We start from the raw sequence: 18,218 nt of genomic DNA, 5'->3' as shown, positions 1-18,218 counted from the left end.
GGCAGATTCCAACGACTGGACGATTGACACAAACGGTAAATCAAGAGACACGGTAGTGTCTCGCGCCAAGTACATACACGCGGAGCGAGACCGACCGTGACGCTCTTTTGCGCGACGCGACGGGTTGCGAGTACCCGAGATGTTGAGATCTCGATTAACGAGTGAACGGATCAAGTTCTAAGTAGGCTTGATCGATAGCTTGGGGTCCAATTAGGGGGGGGGGGGGTTCTCTTATATAACTATTTACGTCAACATAAACAAATGAGAATAAATAAATGTCATATTTTTTTATTTGATTCTCGCGCAATTTTTGTGTTTTGTGCAGTTCGCGTGCAACGAAATCGGAATTTCTTTCTATGGCCGATATTCATAGTTATTTAAGACCGTCTTAAGTTCAATCTTAAGATGTCATGAACCAATCATAGAGCCGTATTAGCATCTTAAGACATTACTTAAGATGGTCTTGAAGACTGTGAATACCAGCCTATGCCTTCAGTCGACTTCATTTTCCCGACCGATGGTTACGAAGAGCACTTCTAAAACGTATCGTGTTTCACCAGCAGGCGATCTACTTTAACGACTGTGAATTTTAATTAATTCAACTGTCAAAAGTACCGACAGGAACCTATTACCATCATAGAGAAACCTGAGAGCGGCCATCCGGCTTCGGGGGACGTCTGTCCTAATCTGCCCTCTGAGAAAGGGACGTCAACTACGGCGTTACGCTCGGTAACGATCAGAGAGGACTCGCGGGCAGAGAGAAACCTGAGAGAGGCCATCTCGGCCTTTTTCGTCAATTTTCGGAGATCATCAACTGGGTGCGCGCTGCGCGCGTGCCGCGTGCACGCCGTCGGCCATTACAGATTCGCTCTCACAGACGCGTCGTTGTGACTTCGAGGTGCGTTTTTTTTTGACAAGTATCCCGTAACGCGTGGGAACCAAGGGCATCGTTGAGACCGATCGTACGATCATCCGGATCCCGTTGAACATGGACATGGACAGATCGAGCAACGGCGAGTACAAGTATCAGAGGGACGATGATGCCGACGATAAACCCAGGTCGTTGGACGAGTCTGAGGAGAAGGACGACCATCAGGTCGACAAGGCCGGCGAGTACATGCACGAGCTCTTGCAGGAGAAGATCGACCTGGACGCCCAGAAATGGCCCAATGCAATCCGCTTGCTGGACCAAGGTGAGTTGACCCGAGATAACCCCCAAGTAAATGTATATACTTTTTCGCCGACAGACGATCTCGGAGACGAGTCTCCGTCGCGTTCGCGACGAGAAACCGCCGCGATGTCCGTGGACCGTGATTTTCAATGAAATTGGATTGAGTGCGCGCGATCCTGGATCAGTAGAGTTTTATGATGCAACAAAATTCAGCTTGAAGGCAATATGGTCCGTTTGAATTTTATTGGGAGATAATTTTAGATCAATTATATCAATTCCTCAAAATTCTTCGGTCCTCGGTTAATTTTAGACATCTGGGTTGTTGAAGTGTCTGTTATCTTCTATTTAGTTTGATTTCTGATATAGATAATTTACATCTAGCACCAAGCGTAACTGTAGGGATCACTTTGGATTTTAATCCAATAATTTTGATACGTATCGTTGATGCAAGTACAAAAAAGGAAAAAAAGAATAAAGTCGTTATTAACAAAACTGGGTACTCGTTACTAACAAAAGGAGAAATATTTCTTTAATTTTTTTGAAATTACAGGTACACATATGCGCCATTAAATTTAAATTCAAGACTAAAGTTTAATACAAAAAAAAAAGGAAAAATAAAAACTAAAACCTTTTTAAATTTTTTTGTGAACATTCTTTTTGCATATGTCTAATGGTTCGTATAAGTACTGCAAAAAGATATTAATGGTGTATATAAGTATCACTATTCACATCATCCCTTTGACTTTTTTTTCAATATGTTTTTAGTGTAAGAGTAAATATTGATTTATAGAACTAAAAACAAAAAAGTTTCCTACTGTCCTAGATTAATACTATCTTGAAAGGTTAAAGAATATAATAGAAATATTTCTTACAGATGCCCTGTGTGTATATCTATTGAGATGAAAAATTTGAGATAATTTGAGATAAAAAATTAATGTAATAAATATGAAAATACATTAAATAACTACTTTGTTACACCCGCGTGTTTTATAGAGATACAAAAAACGGAAACTATGCGAAGACCAATGAGAGAGTCGAAATATGTGGATATTTACCGTGAAAAACATGTTCGTGTCTCTGTCAAAGTTTTGATACCTATCCGTGAACATCCTAAGGTAAGTATCGCTATCTACAGCAATCTGAATTACAAATAAATTTGAGATGAATTTGGGTTATGTTTTGCCTGTTGTAGTTTAATTTCGTTGGGAAATTGCTGGGCCCGAAAGGCAATTCCATGAAACGGCTGCAAGAAGAGACAATGTGTAAGATGGCGGTGTTAGGCAGAGGATCAATGAAAGATAAACAGAAAGTAGGTGACAAAGGAAGAGAATCTTACTTTCTTTTTTACTCTTTATTCTGAAAAAGAATTGACGCATATTTTCCGGGTGGATCTTTTAATTTCAGGAAGAAGAACTTCGTGCTTCCTTGAATTTGAAATATGCACATCTTTCCGACGATCTACATGTGGAGATTACGGCTATTGCCCCACCGGCAGAGGCTTACGCTCGCATTGCTTTTGCGCTCGCCGAAGTACGGAAATACTTGATTCCCGATAACAATGATAATATACGTCAAGAACAAATGCGCGAAATGGAGATGACCATGACTGACGATCCTGTCTCTAATGATCGGAGAGGACCTTCAATGAGAGGACCTTCGAATCTTGGCGTTGGTAATGTACCGAGACCCGCTGCAAGACAGGCATTACCTAGAACGTCTAGAGGTTGGTGTTACATCTCTATTATAAAAATTATACGATATGTAAAAGTATGCAAAAAATTTAAAAATGTTGCTATCTATTTGATATTTATTATTATAAACTTTCATTGAATGTGACAGATGTTTCTTATATCGTGATAAATGTACTTAAATCTTTTGTGTATACACAAGATATTAAAATGTATTATGTATATATTAAAAAAATATGTATATATTTTTGAGTTATGTATATATAAAAGATATATATATATATATATATATATAAATATATAAATTGTTTATTTTTTTTTAGCTATTCTTCCACCACCTGTAAATCGTGGGCCACCTAATCGACCTGCACCGTCGAAATCGAAGGTGTTCTCAATATTGGATCGTGCAAGGGCTGCTATGGATCAAAGTTATAAGTGAGTCTACATTATACACATAATATAACAAAATCGCTTTATGAAAATTAAATATGTTTAGTATTCGAATTTTTTCGTTTTTGTAGCTATGATACCCAGACTCCTCCGCCAGCGAGCCGGACTGGATCGCATCATGATTACGATTATCACGGATCATCAGGTAGTAACGCTCGATACGGCGATCGTTACCCATCGAATTCTGGGTATGTATTATAAATTATAATGTTAATTTATGATAATAAAAATAAAATAGGAAATAATATAAAGTGAAAAATAAGGTTCTCCTATATATATATATACGCATTAAAATTTTAACGTACATGAAAGTTAATGTAATATAATAAAATAATTTTTTTTATAGAAATGCAATTTTTTTTTTGCATACGTGATGTTCTTATTATGTGATAGACTTTATATCTGTTTAATAAATATGACATGTATCCTTCTTCAAGATACACGACTTACGAGTACGATGATGACTCTGCACCACATTCTTCACGCGATTATTACGAATCTTCGGACTATCCAGGTAAGCTATTATATTTATATATATATATATTTGCTTGATCATATTAAATAAAAAAATATTTTACATGAACGTAAACTTTTTATGATTTTATTTTAATAATAAAAAATTTTTATATTAGATTGTATATTTATATGAGTATTAATTTTTTTAATTTTCTTACTAAATGATGTAAATTCTTTATTATGCTTACGCAGGGTTTATTATCACGTACGAATCATATAAAATTTTGTAATATAAATATTTATAAATAAACATTCGAGAAATTATTTATATTTATAATTATTGATATAAACTGAAATTATTACAATTATTGAGGAATCATCATTAATAAAGTATATAATGTTTATATGTTTAAAACGAATCTATTGAAAGCTTCCATGGGAATGCATTAAATACTAAAATTGTTAATTATATGTAATAATGTTTAATTGTATATTTACAAATTTAAATTCCTATGTCGTAAAAGAAATAACTTTAGATTAATAATTATAAACATCTTTTTTATTAAATATTGACTATTTTTTAAGCCCCTAATAATGATCAATTACCAAATGAATAAATCTCAGAACCAAATAATGCCTTTATATGATTCTATAAAGATTAATATATATAATATCTAAGAAATTTTAAATAAAAACTTTTATGGAAATTAATTTTAATGTGATTTAATATAAATGTTGCTTTTTATTTAAATCAGTTTAGTTTACGCCCCCATAAGAGAGAAAATTTCGTAGATAATATAAAATAATTTACATTGAAAGCAGATAATGTATAATAATTTACATTATTTCCCAAATTTATGAATCGTGCAATTCCAATTGAAGCATTGTAGGCGTAACTTAAATCCGCTGTAATAATGAAATTTAAACCCTGCCGTAAACTATACAAATATGCATGACGTTGATGTCGCATGGTGATACATCAACACGTTGATATCTTTGAGAATTTGAATATCTCACTAAACTAAGGAACTGCCATCGTGTTCTGCCTAAATAATTAAAGCGCATCAAATCCATGTAATTCGCAGAGGATTCGTCGAGCCGCGCTTGGAAATCTTACAAGACCACAACGACGTCAGGCGCAGCCTCGCGCTACCGCACCACCCCATATACACGACCTTCAAAGTAAAGACTTAGAAAAAAAAAATCATCCGCTAAATTTTCTTTTATCTCAATTATCCGTACTCCTCTAAATATTATTTTTTTCTGACATTATTATTTCATAGCGTTGTTACTAATCCGTTGGTGGCTAATCTTCCTAATGCACGGCGGCCTATGATGCCCACTATGCAGAAACCGGTAAACGATAGAAATCGTCCTTAATCGATCGACGACATGAAGGCTAACACGGTAATAATGCCCAAATATTATTCCCTCTTGACGATTACTAAACACTAACGTTAATACAAATTTCCTATTCTAAGGGAGATTTATTTATCATTAACTTTCTTTTCTTATAAAAAAAGCTAATAAATCTTTAACGAAATAAAAGGCTCATGCTGTCTATCGCACTCTTTTCGTATCTTTTTCTCATTTATAAAAAAATGTTTTATTTTAATTTTATTTTATATTAATTTTTTTTTATAATGGATTCAATAATTTTCAGATTATTTTTCGCGGCCACTGGATAAACAGGAATATATAAACTAACCCATGATTAAACTACACCCAATATAGAATTTACCCAGCCAAAATTCAATATTCATTATATTAATATTCTTGACCACGAACGCGAAAAATTTATTCCTTTGAAAGTTCTCCTCAATCCTCAATTGCTTTGTAGTATAATTTTAATTCAATCACTTCATAATATAATTTTAATTCAATGTATCTAGTTTGCTATAAAACATTAATTCCATTTCCTCAGTCCTATTCCTAAAATTTTTGACTATATATAAATGGATTTAATTATTGACAAGAAGTAAAGGACCAAGAGGATAGATGGGATAATTTACAGTAAAAGATTTAAAGTGAAACTTTGAATAAGCGATTAATATTCCATAAAGTGAAACAAAAATTATGAATTTCATAATTATATACTCAATATTACATATATAAGTTAAGTGTGAATTAGAGGCTAAAGGATCCTCAATATCTTCTTTGTACTTAATGTCTTTTATGATTTGAAAAAAAGTTAAATGAGACATTAAAAGATAACAAATCTAATGTTTAATCTTCTGACTTTCCATCAAATTATGTATTAACATATTACTCTTCCACTCGCTCGAACGAGATGTAAGTCGAATGTACGTATTGAAATATTTGAAATATCAAAATAATATTGCATTGTAAATAGAACAAATTATTAAAAGATTTAAATTATATACAATGCAAAAACTACAATTACATATAAATTGATATGAATTTTTTATTATTAATATAATATGACACTGACATCATGTTACTTACTTAACGCACACAGCCTCTATTCAATAAAATTAAACTGCATAATATGTAGATTACAAAAAAAAAATTAACAACTTGCATTCTCTGTTATGTAGAAGAATAGAAGATTACGATAAATCATAGTGTTATATATAAATAATTTCCAATATATGAATATTTAAAAATATGTAGACTGTAATTCATAAATCGCTAAAAATATATGTAACATGTAACCTTCAAAAATTGAAATAAACATGAAGTAATAATATCAAACGTTTGTTTTGAAAGATGCCAAAATAAATTTCCCAACCAACGATAAAGCTAATTGTAAGATTCTAATAATAATTTTGAACAAAAATACTCTCTTGTATGTAGTTTTACTCCCAATAAATATTGTAAATTTTTTAAATCATATATTACGTATGAAAACTTACTATTATTTTATAAATAATTGTTATTAAAATACTTTCATAAATGTTCACGGTTTAAATATTTTTAATATAACAACGTATTATATTGAAAAATTTTCATAAAAGGTATAAAATATAATATTTCGATTGAATGTATAAATTAAATATAATAAAATATACGAGAGATATCCTCTTTACCAAAAATAACTGAATAATTTTATATATCTATAATTTTATAGCCACGCGCGAAATAAAGTCAGTAAATATAAAATACTTGACAAAAGGGAGTCTTGATTTAAAAAATCGTTTCATAGAAATGTCATGAAAAACTATTTCGAGTTTTATTTTATTCTAATATTCTTATTCATATATTTCACATAGGTGGGTAAAAGATGATGAAGATCTTTGATCATGAAGATTAATATAATGGGAATCACATTAATCATGATGATGGACTTTGAAGTGCCATGAGTTTAACACGACGTGAGTATACTTATGCTTTATTTACAATTATCTGCTACAAACATAAAAATCCAGATGTAAAATAAGTCTGCTTTAACGATCTCTTTCCTTTTTATTTTTTATGTTTGCATAAGATTGAGATAATATCTTAGAATAAAAATCCAAGAATAACAGTTGTAAGAATTTAATTGAAAGCAAACGAAGTATTCAGTTTATTAGAGAAAAAATAGTATAATTATTTATTTATAAGATATTTTTATAGGATATTTGATATTGAGAAAATTACTTATCCGAATATTTTTTATGAATATACATGCATTTATGCAAAGTTAGCTAGTGAAAGTACAATTTTTTAATAAATAAACATAAGTATAATTAAAATAACAATTATATTTTATATCTACTGTATTTTATTTTTTATGCATTATTATTTTATTATTTATTATTTTAATATATTCAGTTATTTGTGTGTCATGTATGATTTATGTAAGATGAAATCAGAGCACAATTAATGCTTTCAATAAATTAAAAAATTATTACAATCCAATCTTTTATGATAAATGGTTAATTTTTATAAATATGACAAAAATATTAAAAGGATCGAAAATAATGTTATATATTTAATGATTCTTTTATTATTTATAGCTATAAAACATGGTTGGCGTTTATTCTATAAAGAAATATAAACGAAATCAGAGATTTTGCTTAAAAAGATACCATTACTACACACAAAATGTATTCGATATTTTTTTGCTTGATGCTTTAATCTGTTACAAAACTCACTCTCTCAACATATCGATTATATTATAGCAAAGCAAATTATAAAACCAACGGTAATTCTTGTAATTACTATCAAAATATAACAGGTAGTCATTTTATCACGAGGGATTGCTTAGAAACAATATTCTTATTTATTTATCACACACCAATATACAAAAATGAACTGTATAATCAATATCAGAATATAATATACTACGAAATTCAAATATATTTAATAAAGATATATCTGAGTATCTTACAAGATTAGAATGATGCTTCAACTTGAAACAAAAAAATCATCTACAACATTCTTTGCAGTTGGCACAGAAATTCTGGTAGAAAAACGTATTTCTACGGCCGTCCTAAGGATTATAAATAAGTATTAATTTATGGGAATCCTTAGCTTTTAACAAGTCGCATCTAAGTAGTTGTGAGTGAAAATAAGGTGCCGAGTTTTTCTTTTCCCTAACTAATCCCTCTGCATATGAACCGGGGAGCCGTAAAAGATGCTTCGTTCGTTATATTCGTTCGCTTAAAGTGCAACCGAGGGCTGCGTTGAAGCGTCCACTCATCTTGTATCTGTTGAAACGCATGCTGATTTTCGCCGTACTCTTTGCATAATAATTACACCATTATTATGTTACTTATCTCGTATGCGTCATTTTATTTAGAACGATGTCACAATACTAAATTGTTTCTAACGTGCATTGATGTTTCGGTACATCAGGCGATGATCAGCAGAGCGATCTTTGATTTATACTCGCTAACGCAAAATTTCTTTTTGCCGTGCAATCACATAGCTAAGATAAAAAAGCGCGCGTGATAAAGATGACGCTGCTGATCACTCACAATAGATGTCTTTTGAATTAATAACGTGCTATATTATTGATGAAGAATTGCATTATTTGCAAAATATGGCGTATAAATGTGAAATTATGTAACAAGTACGGAAGTACGGAATACGGAGACGCCAGATTTAAAGATTTTATTTAATGCGTTTTAACATTTACAAAACTGTCTTACGCTTTGCGTAGTGCAGAGGCGGCTCCACCGTAAGGACAAGCTACGCGAGAAGCTATACAAGTCCCATATGAGTATTCGAGGAATTCGCTTACACGAGAAATCTTCTTAAGGTATCCAACAACTCGTGTAAAATGTAAGAATGTAAATATAAAGAGGTGAGATCCTTTCGAGAAGACTCATCCTCAGTGTGAAGAATGTCACATTAGGTCTGGCAGCACAGCAGTATGAGTTTTTTTTTTTCCCTAAAAGCTTTGCCAGTCCTAGAGCCGCCTCTAACACCAAGAGAAGACGTGTGTCTTCGTGGTATGGTTCCTACGGCAACGAGCCAGTCTCTCATGCTGCGCGACCACCCTGCTAGTACTTCATTTCTATGAAAAAACATGGAATCTATAGTGTATTTTTTGTTATCGGTTTACACCTTAGTAATGTGTACGATTATATCACAAGAAAGATTCAAATATTCTGTACATAATCCGCGACGACGCGAGACGCCTGGTGTTCAAGGTCGCCTCTTCTTCCTCTTTCTTCTCTTGATTCTCGTCTTCCTCGTCTTTCCCGCTTTATTTAATCTTACATTTATATATATATATTTATATATATATTTATATATATACGCCTAAGATTTAATTACAAAGTTAGATATGTCTCAGGTTCACCTGGTATTGTACTTCATACAATATCTCGTGACTGGCGAGTCACGACGGCGAAATGCGGCCGACGAGCGTGTTCGCGCGTCGCTCCCGAGAAGACTTCCGTTTCGTTACGCGCGTGTCATTCGCGTGCTCGAGGAAGCGCTTTTTCGTCGCGCTGTTACCGCTTTCCCTCTGCGTCCGGTTTCCTTAGCCGCCAGTCGCTTACGTTAATAACACGATATCGATAATTGGCACATCTTTTTAATGGCAAGTTTCGCATTGGCACGATAATGGCCCTGGGGAATAGCCTTGAGTGCAGTCTCTTCGGAGGAGAATTTAATCGTTGACAAGCGTGATGCTGATGGTTCTTATTTTTAAACGATAATAATTCTTTCTGTCGATTAATAAATAGAACAAAAATATTGTAGAAAAATTTGCAAATAATTTGTTGAATTAATGACATTACTCATTTTCCGATGAAACGTTTAGGGAAGGATATAATCTCGTCAGAAGGACTTCAATTTTGGCGATTCCCTGGACTTAACGTCGTTCCTGACTATCACGCGAGTGTGCACCTATCAAAGGCAGAATCCTCGCTTGTGGCTAATCGCACGATGTCCCATTATGATTAATATCAGTAGAGGTGACTAAACTGATCGGTTACCGAGGACTAAGTTGCACTTTGATACTCGTACACGACCGCTTCTGATTACACGGTAAAGAATTGTTGGTCCAGGTAAGTCTCATTGATGGAAGCACAGCTTTACTAATAAAAAAGTTATCTAAAATTATTCCATAAATCATAAAATAATCCAAAACATATATTAAAAGAGAAAGAAGTAAATCTCGATTGTTTTTGTTCTTTCTTAATTAATGTTTTTTTTATAATTTAAAACGATCTGCGAATTTTTTATCTTCCTTGCGGATTGCTTATTAATAATTATAAATTGTAGACGATTGAATTACAAGTTACAGGAGACAGTAATACTAATAATTTGTTGAATTAATATTAATGATTGCACTAAGTTTTTCGCATTTTCCGACTATCATAAATATTTCACGATTATTATCGGATCTCTCCACAAATCACAAATTTTCTTGCGTGAAATTTTCAGTAAAAACGAAGAATAACGTCGCAAGGGAATCAATTAGGATTTCATATGTTCGTATCTGTCGTACTTTTTTATCACACCCGTTACTATGTCGTGTTACAGTTTCTGTACAAATAATAATTTCGTATAATTTCAAATTTACTAACCGAATAAGGAAAACCAAAGATTTTTATTCACATCATCCTGTTATATTTAATAAAATTAGAGTGATTAATACATGCGATAATGATGAAGAGCTAAAATAGAAGGTGAGCACCTTCGTTATCGTTAGTTTTCCGTTTAATGAACTTTATTAACCTTTCTTCTCAGTGAACTTCACTGGCCTCATGTTCAAAAGTACGCGAAACGATGACTTGATGTGACGGATGTGATTTACGCATTATCGAATCGCTCTTTAAAAAATTCGATCTGTCATATTTGCGGCGAATCGGTGGGATAAAGGGCGGATTATATAAATGTTTGCAAAAAATCGTAGCTGTATACCTTTGATTCTGATCTCGCGGAATGCCTTCTTTAAGAAGACGGTAAATTATTTGTATTTGTAATGTTCGTCCCCTCCCAAGTAAAATTATCGTACACTGATGTATTGAACTAGACAAAGTTTTTGAAATAATACTTTTTTTTTTCTTAAGAAGATCTAGATGCAAAAGTATACAACATTAATGTATTTCCATATAACAAAAATATCCAACAGATATTCTCAGATATCTATTTTCCTGTGATATTCGTGTTTTTAAATATTGATTAACACGATTTTTTACTGTATTTCTATCGTAAAGAGATTGCTTATAAACACAAATTATGTATCAAAATTTCGATACAACATTTCTAAGAGAGAAAAAATCAAGAATCATCAATTATAGAATATATTAATTGCACTTTAAAGAATATGTGTACTATTTTCTTGAGAATGTTTAAGAATATCTATTGGACATTCATAAGATATGTAAATTTAACTTCTTTTGTTCTATGGCGTGATGCATATTTAAAATAAATATATATTCACTGCATACAGAAACTATTTCCAACTTTTTGTAAGATCGATAATAATTTAATCGCGCAGATGCAGGTTGACGAGGGAAGGTCCTGAAGATTTTCATAGGCAGAAAGGTCTCCGAGACATTCTTACAATTAGACATTTTCAAGATAACGTACAAAACGAATAGAATCTATACCAAAGGCGACCAGCGACAAAGAGTCGAGCCCGTCGGTATTCGGCTTCCCGGGGCTCAGTTACGAAATGAGAATTTTTCTCTCCTCCCGTTTTCTATTCATCGACTATCCCTGATTGCACATTTTTCGCACGTATCACGCAGCCTGCGTGTGGAATTGCCTACGGAAGCTTACGACCAGCCAACCTCGGCGTACACGGTGGGGACGCGGCACGTCGCACGCGAGTGCCAGCAGCGAGTGCGACGCGTCCGCGAGCGCGTGTATGCGCGTACGCGTTTCTCAGTGGTCCACTGCGAGCTTTCCGCAAGAGCGATGGACGCACGGAAGCTCAGTTGTATGGCCAGGAGTGCCTGATAGACGTGACCACGTTCGAGGTAGGCGGGTCTTCTGTGCGTCACTTCTTCATGTCGTTCATCAGCGCGCCGTCCTTGCTCTTCGAGTCGAGATTCGACTGTTGACTGCTCGTCACGCCGCTACCGTTCCCGGGATACATCTTCTCCAGATGATTCAAAGACTCGCTTAGGAACTTCTGCAAGGGGAACCGTAAAAGCTTTCAGTGGAGCCGTATTTTTAAGTGAGAATCTTTAGAGAAGAGACTTCAATTTCTTCTCATATAAATGCTTGAAATCGCAAGAAGAGAAAAAACGGTGGTATAGACAAAAAATAACTTCTCATCGTCTCATTACCTGTATGGCCGTTAAAGCGGCCACGATCGCAGGACTTCCGAATCCGTGTGATATGAGAGAAAAATGGGTGAGATGTCTCTGTATACTGGGATCGAGGATATGTTGCGGCCGCGTATTGCAGAGCGGCGATCTGTCCTGATTCAGAAGATCCATCAGCTCTTTGGTGATTTGTCTGGAAACAGCGAAGTCGCAAAAGTCAATCGCGCGGTTCTTGCCGTGACAATGCGAGGAATGTGCTTTTTGTCGAAGCCGATATTATTAACATTTAATAAATATTAATACTTAAATGAATTACTAATTATTATACGACTAATTATCATATCGATGCTAGAATAGCGTCGGATGACGTGTCGTACTTCAAATAAGAGTTTCGACACTCTGTTAGACAATTTTTTATGATCGACCATTTCAGACTAGCGAAAGAATTTTATTATTATTTATTTTACAGATTCACTTATTATAGTAATAATAATATTTAATGCTTTTGAAGAGCGCAGCGTAGTTAACTTAAAAATGACGGACGGTTCAAACTCTTACTCTTGAGGAGAGTGTCTAGTGTTTATGCTTACTTGGTGGCATGAAGAAGTTCTTTTCTCCTGTAGGAGTCTTGCGGTTCGCAATGCTGCCGACTGAGGTACTCGGCGACTTGCTTCGCGGGGAATTCGGTTTCGCAAACGTAACCGAAGTCTCTGGCAAGGTGAATGGCTTCTCCTGAAAAGAATAAAATATTCACGTGTAATATGCGCGTGATGCCATTATGTAAACTCGCTACGCACGAGTATGCGTAACGGACGATGAAAACGATCGCGGAGTTTTATTTGACTTGCGAAACGCTGTCCATCGTATTTCCGAATAGTTCAACTCGAGTTTATGATGGGCGTCTTGCCAAATTCGCAAGTAGGAAGTTTCAGAGAACCTCGTCTCACATTCGATGATAGATCCTCAGATTTACAGACCTATAATTGTCGATAATCCATAAAATATACTTTTGATGAACAACACGCTGTTCCTCATGCTTTATAAAAATTTATTTTAATAGAATTTCAACTTGAGTTCCTTCCCGCCTTGACCATGACTTTCTAATTGGTTTCCTAAGATATGTAACATTGAAATTCCAAACTTGCAACATAATCCTCCATAAAATGTTGGCTATTAAAACGATCACGACGTTTTATTTGATTTGCGAAACACTGTCCATCATATTTCAATTTTATGATAGGCATCTTGCCAAATTCACAAGCAGGAAGATTTATAGAATCCCGTCACTCAATAATAGATCTCCAGCTTTACAGATTTACAATTATCGATAATCGGATGAAAAGCTCTCTCTATAGTTTGATCAGATTATTTTTCGCAAAAGACGCAAGCTAAACGCTAAACATGGAGTCCACTCAAAAAAATCCATTGAGAAATTATAAGCGGATTCGTTGGAATGAATCTTCGGATGTCCTCGATGCTACAGGCAAAGCGAAATTAACTAATTACAGTTAATGAAACGCGCATTATCTTCAACGTGCACGCCGCCTTCCCCTTTTTCGACCACCCTTCTGTAGCGCATTCCTCGCAACTTCTCTCTCTCTCTCTCTCAGTGTGATGGAAGGTAATTAGGTAGCTACATGTATGTATATGTGTGTATGCAAGTACGGTCTCTCATGCACAAGCTGGAAGTAGACCTGCTGGGCGCTATTATCGATAAACCAAGCAAAGCCACCTGCAGGTATACTGTCGCGTGTATCACCCACGAGATCGGAAACGCGGACTTACAAACGGACAAAGCCACCTGCAGTTAACGAATTATCCAATTTCGCAATCTTGCCCACGCTTCCTTTTTTTCCTCTTCATAACCGAAAACAGAAATACTTGTACGCGGAGATAAGCGCACACCTCGTGCTCGTTTGGAGAACGTGAAGAACTGGCGAAATTCTGTCGCGACCTTGTTAATAGCAATTAAATCATTTTTATATGAAAACTTAACATTTTTTAAAGTCTCAACTAGAAGTTGTCTTTTTTTTATAATAAGAACGAGAGTTGGGTTCTTTTTAGTTTCAAATTTGTGTTTGCGATTTGATTTCACGATGTTTGATATCAATTTACACTGAAAAAAATCTTAACTGGTTCAAAATTTAATGAATTGCAATGCACCTTTAGGGACGTCCCCTACAGGGATACCTGCGAACATGCAGCGAGATTTCAAGTTGTCGCTTAATTCAGACTTTGAAGAAGCAAAGGTTTCGCACACGAGGATCCTTACACGCGCGAATTCTTTGTTACACGAGCGACGGCCGACACGTGAACGGTCGCAGTTAGCAATGGTCCTGCATATTTGCGGAAATTCTCACATATTAATAGCCATCTAATGGCGTTCTAAGTGCCGGCCCAATTTCGGATGCGGGAAATAATGGGATTTTAGCAAGACCGCGTCGTACGCATGATTGACAGCCTTCTAATTTCGATGTAATGGCCGCGCACAGGATCTTGCACGCGCCGTAGCCCTGGGCAACCACCTAGATCACCGCAGAAGTCGTATTTGGAATATTCTCTTTTTTTTTTTTTCGTTTTAATGCGTTACACTTAGGTTGCGCGACAACACGATTGAAAATACCATGGATCTCATAAAATTTAATCGTCGTATCGGTACATGTGAAAGTATGCGATGTTTATTGCCTTCAGTCGTACAGATTGTTACTATATCAGCCGTTCTACGGGTAGAACAAGTGGAAGCTCATTTGTAACGACGTAAAATGAATTTAATTGTATCTGGGGATTTTTATGATTATACGTATATATCTATTAGGACGGAACAAAGTACGATAGACAGTAATGGAACAGCGAGTTCTCGAGAGTAACGAAGTTTCAGTTCTTTGGGAGACATATAACGCTTGCCTCGTTATAGCTTCACGATTATAGCGTAAATAAATCTGCTCTGGAATAAAAAATATATGTCCTATGATTCTTATTTTATTATCACAGAAATGAGATAAAAAATATAAATGAATTGCACATGTTTAAGCCGGGATGCTCATCTTCCCCACGTACATCGCATCTTGCTATATTTATAATTATTATTTACGTTTTCGTAATGCGTTTGAACACGTCCGTTTAATACGCGAAAGAGGTGAGTGCGCCGTAATTGTTTTCAACGACAGCATATGCAGATTTCGAATGTCGGGCCGCTGCTACATATATATAATTTGGACTGCACTTTGCGTACATACGTCGTTTTTCTATTTTATGTGACATAAATTACAGTTCGTGCGGTCGCAACCATCGTTATTTTAATAGACCGCGCGTCATTGATCCTACGTGTTTATGCCGGACCTGTCGTAATGCTTTGTGTAGTAAAGTTTTTACTGCAGTTGCGACGAGAGAGAGAGAGAGAGAGAGAGAGAGAGAGAGAGAGAGAGAGAGAGAGAGAGAAAATGCGTAGCGAGCAGACGCATTAAGCGAAACGAGATACTGCTAACGCAGCTATGAAAAGCATGTAAGTAGTTTGAAATTGTCGATGTTTTGCGTTGTTTAACGTTACACAATGTTGCATATGTAACGTTGTTGCCGCTCGCATTGCACTGATTTTACGTAATCCCACATGTCTTCGCTCAATGTATTCAATAAGAACGGATGTAACATTTTTATTTTCCATCGAAATTGCAAATCGCTCGGTTACTCGTGTCTAATGCATCTAATCACTTAACCGTGGCGTGACAAACGCACTTGGCGAATGAATGTAAGAGTATAGAGCTTATAATAAGGATATTTACATGTTTTGAAAACTGTTATCGTAGATGACTAATATAAATTTGTGTTCCGGTTTAGTGACATGAAAAAGAAAAGAAAAAAAGGGAGGCGTGATTGAAAACTTCTGACGCACGCATCGTTAGCTATCGGAAAGATGCATGACTTTGTTGAAACTTTATCTTCGTTTTGCATTAACTAACTCAAAGGTGGCAAAATATCTTATTTTTTCCCCCTTAATACTTACTTCGTTGCGACGCAATGCAGACATGCGTATTCGAAATAATCGAGAAAATTTTCTGTAAGAGAAGATCTCTCTTGATTCCCTGTTCTGATCTCAATCACTTTGTCGATACAAACTCGATAAAATAAAATAAAAACTCCCCGACGAAGCTAGAAAGGAGACTATCTCCTAGGCAAAGAAAGGATCTTTTCAGCTAGAAACGAGTATCCCACGATGTGGGACGTCGAGCGGGTTATATAATATAGTTTCGTGCGATATTTATCGACGTGGATGCCGAACGTGTGTTTTCGCCGTTTTCTACGGAATTCTCGTATTAGGCGCGCAAAACCGACAGTAAGTTAACTATCGGCGATCTTATCGACATCGTCGGACGTGGTGCAAATTTCCACCCCCCCCCCTCGCCCCTCTACCCTCTTGCGCGAGGTGCAACAGGTCGTTTCGGTTACGCTTTAGCCTGCCACGGGCGCAGCTCTTCCGCGCGGATTTGCATATCTCCCCCCCCCCCGTGTCGTATCTCTCCTTCTTCTAATCTCTTTTAAGTAAATTAGCGTGTCTGTACCTTACCAATATGCATGCGCTGCGAAACGTTTACGATTATGATCGCAAATGCGAATGTATGTCTTGCATTTTATCACATTGTACCTTGAACTTCTTTGAGAGATTCTCTTGGCAAGCAGACAGCTGCAATGTCGGCTTGGCGCGGAATGTTAATGACTTTTTAAACAATTTTCGTAAGTTTTCTCCCGTATTAGGTATGTCATAAATTTTATCCTGTATTAATTAATCCCCGATAGACTAAAAGAAAGCGAGTGTCTGATAGGTATCATGAGATACAAAAAGTTAATCATTTTATATATGCCATTTGAATTAATCATATATATATAATGGCACACGTGCTGCTTTAATATATGTAGAACAAACTTTACAAAAATCTATTAATTAGAAATTCATTAACATTTTGTCATTGACGTAACATAAATTACGCAATGCAAATCGTTATGTTGCCGAAGTAAAATATTACAGCGCACAGTGCTTTAACATTATCGTTAATCGCACCCGAATCGGCGGCGCGACGCGAAGGAATGTCCGGCTTATCGAGTACGAGGGAATATGACTCAATAAAACGAAGGGACTCGCAGACCGCACGCCGCAGATTGCCGCTAAGGGAGCTCGCTCAGATGGGAGATCCAGATTAGCGGTGCGCGAGCAAACGAGAACGAGAACGAGAGGGTAACGTGACTCGCGCGAATTGTGCGTGATGAACGCGGCCGGTGCTGCCTGACGACTTCACCGTGTATGTCGGTCGCGAATCAATAGATAGCCGATCAAAAGCTGTGCAATTGACGCGCGATGGCGCAGCAAGAAGATCGGTCGGGAAAATGCGCTTAATTACACGGCTGAATAATTACATCTTTTATTTCTTGCCAGCAGCACGTGCTGACGTATATGATTATGCTCGAATCTGTCCGATTTTGTTGATTGATTCAGTAAAATTTTTATTGGCAACGCCAATTCCTAAGGTTCTAAAAAAAAAAAGATGAGAGAAACTGAGCTGTCGAACGAGAGAATTTTTGTTAAACTTCTCCTCTCCCACATTGAATATCATATCCGTTCTTACTACGAATAAGAAATAATAATCTTTTAAAGCTACAAAGTGCAAAAAATTAACGTGGATTGTAAAAACTGCTCTTGATATTTAATAATATATTTAATAATATTATAAATAAAGTAAGAAGGAATGCACTGATCGCGCTTGGCGCAACCTGATTTCTCTATTT

At 35.5% G+C, this 18,218-nt stretch overlaps 2 protein-coding genes across 14 annotated transcripts in view; one reads left to right on the top strand and one right to left on the bottom strand.

The window, feature by feature from the left end:
• Positions 1-617: 617 nt before the first annotated feature.
• LOC143900534 (KH domain-containing, RNA-binding, signal transduction-associated protein 1) lies at positions 618-7,963 on the top strand. Of its 5 annotated transcripts, XR_013257809.1 has the most exons (11): positions 618-1,193; positions 2,165-2,286; positions 2,364-2,480; positions 2,576-2,894; positions 3,183-3,294; positions 3,381-3,497; positions 3,747-3,823; positions 4,851-4,947; positions 5,049-5,172; positions 6,999-7,100; positions 7,725-7,963. XR_013257809.1 is itself a non-coding variant. In XM_077411992.1 (10 exons), the coding sequence occupies exons 1-9, from the start codon at positions 989-991 to the stop codon at positions 5,143-5,145; spliced, it is 1,263 nt and encodes a 420-aa protein (XP_077268118.1). In that variant the 5' UTR covers positions 618-988; the 3' UTR covers positions 5,146-5,172; positions 6,999-7,316. The 5 variants fall into 5 exon arrangements, 3 of the variants coding, with proteins under 3 accessions (XP_077268118.1, XP_077268117.1, XP_077268119.1); XM_077411992.1 differs by lacking the exon at positions 7,725-7,963 and having other exon boundaries at positions 6,999-7,316; XM_077411991.1 differs by lacking the exons at positions 6,999-7,100; positions 7,725-7,963 and adding an exon at positions 5,429-6,480 and having other exon boundaries at positions 621-1,193.
• Positions 7,964-11,235: 3,272 nt separating this feature from the next.
• The window catches only part of Tfap-2 (transcription factor AP-2), a 217,713-nt gene continuing 210,730 nt past the window's right edge, over positions 11,236-18,218 (bottom strand). For all 9 annotated transcript variants that reach the window (XM_077411981.1, XM_077411978.1, XM_077411979.1 and 6 more), the window contains 3 exons: positions 13,034-13,175; positions 12,465-12,636; positions 11,236-12,307 (listed from right to left, as the gene is read on the bottom strand). In XM_077411981.1, coding sequence (XP_077268107.1) covers positions 12,173-12,307; positions 12,465-12,636; positions 13,034-13,175 — 449 coding nt within the window. In that variant the 3' untranslated portion in view covers positions 11,236-12,172. The remainder of the gene's footprint in view (positions 12,308-12,464; positions 12,637-13,033; positions 13,176-18,218) is intronic.

The sequence above is a fragment of the Temnothorax americanus genome, unplaced genomic scaffold (genome assembly GCF_048541705.1).
Source record: "Temnothorax americanus isolate GAGA-0224 unplaced genomic scaffold, ASM4854170v1 Scaffold3, whole genome shotgun sequence".
Lineage (NCBI taxonomy): Eukaryota > Metazoa > Arthropoda > Insecta > Hymenoptera > Formicidae > Temnothorax > Temnothorax americanus.
This window is presented reverse-complemented; position numbering and strand designations above follow the sequence as displayed.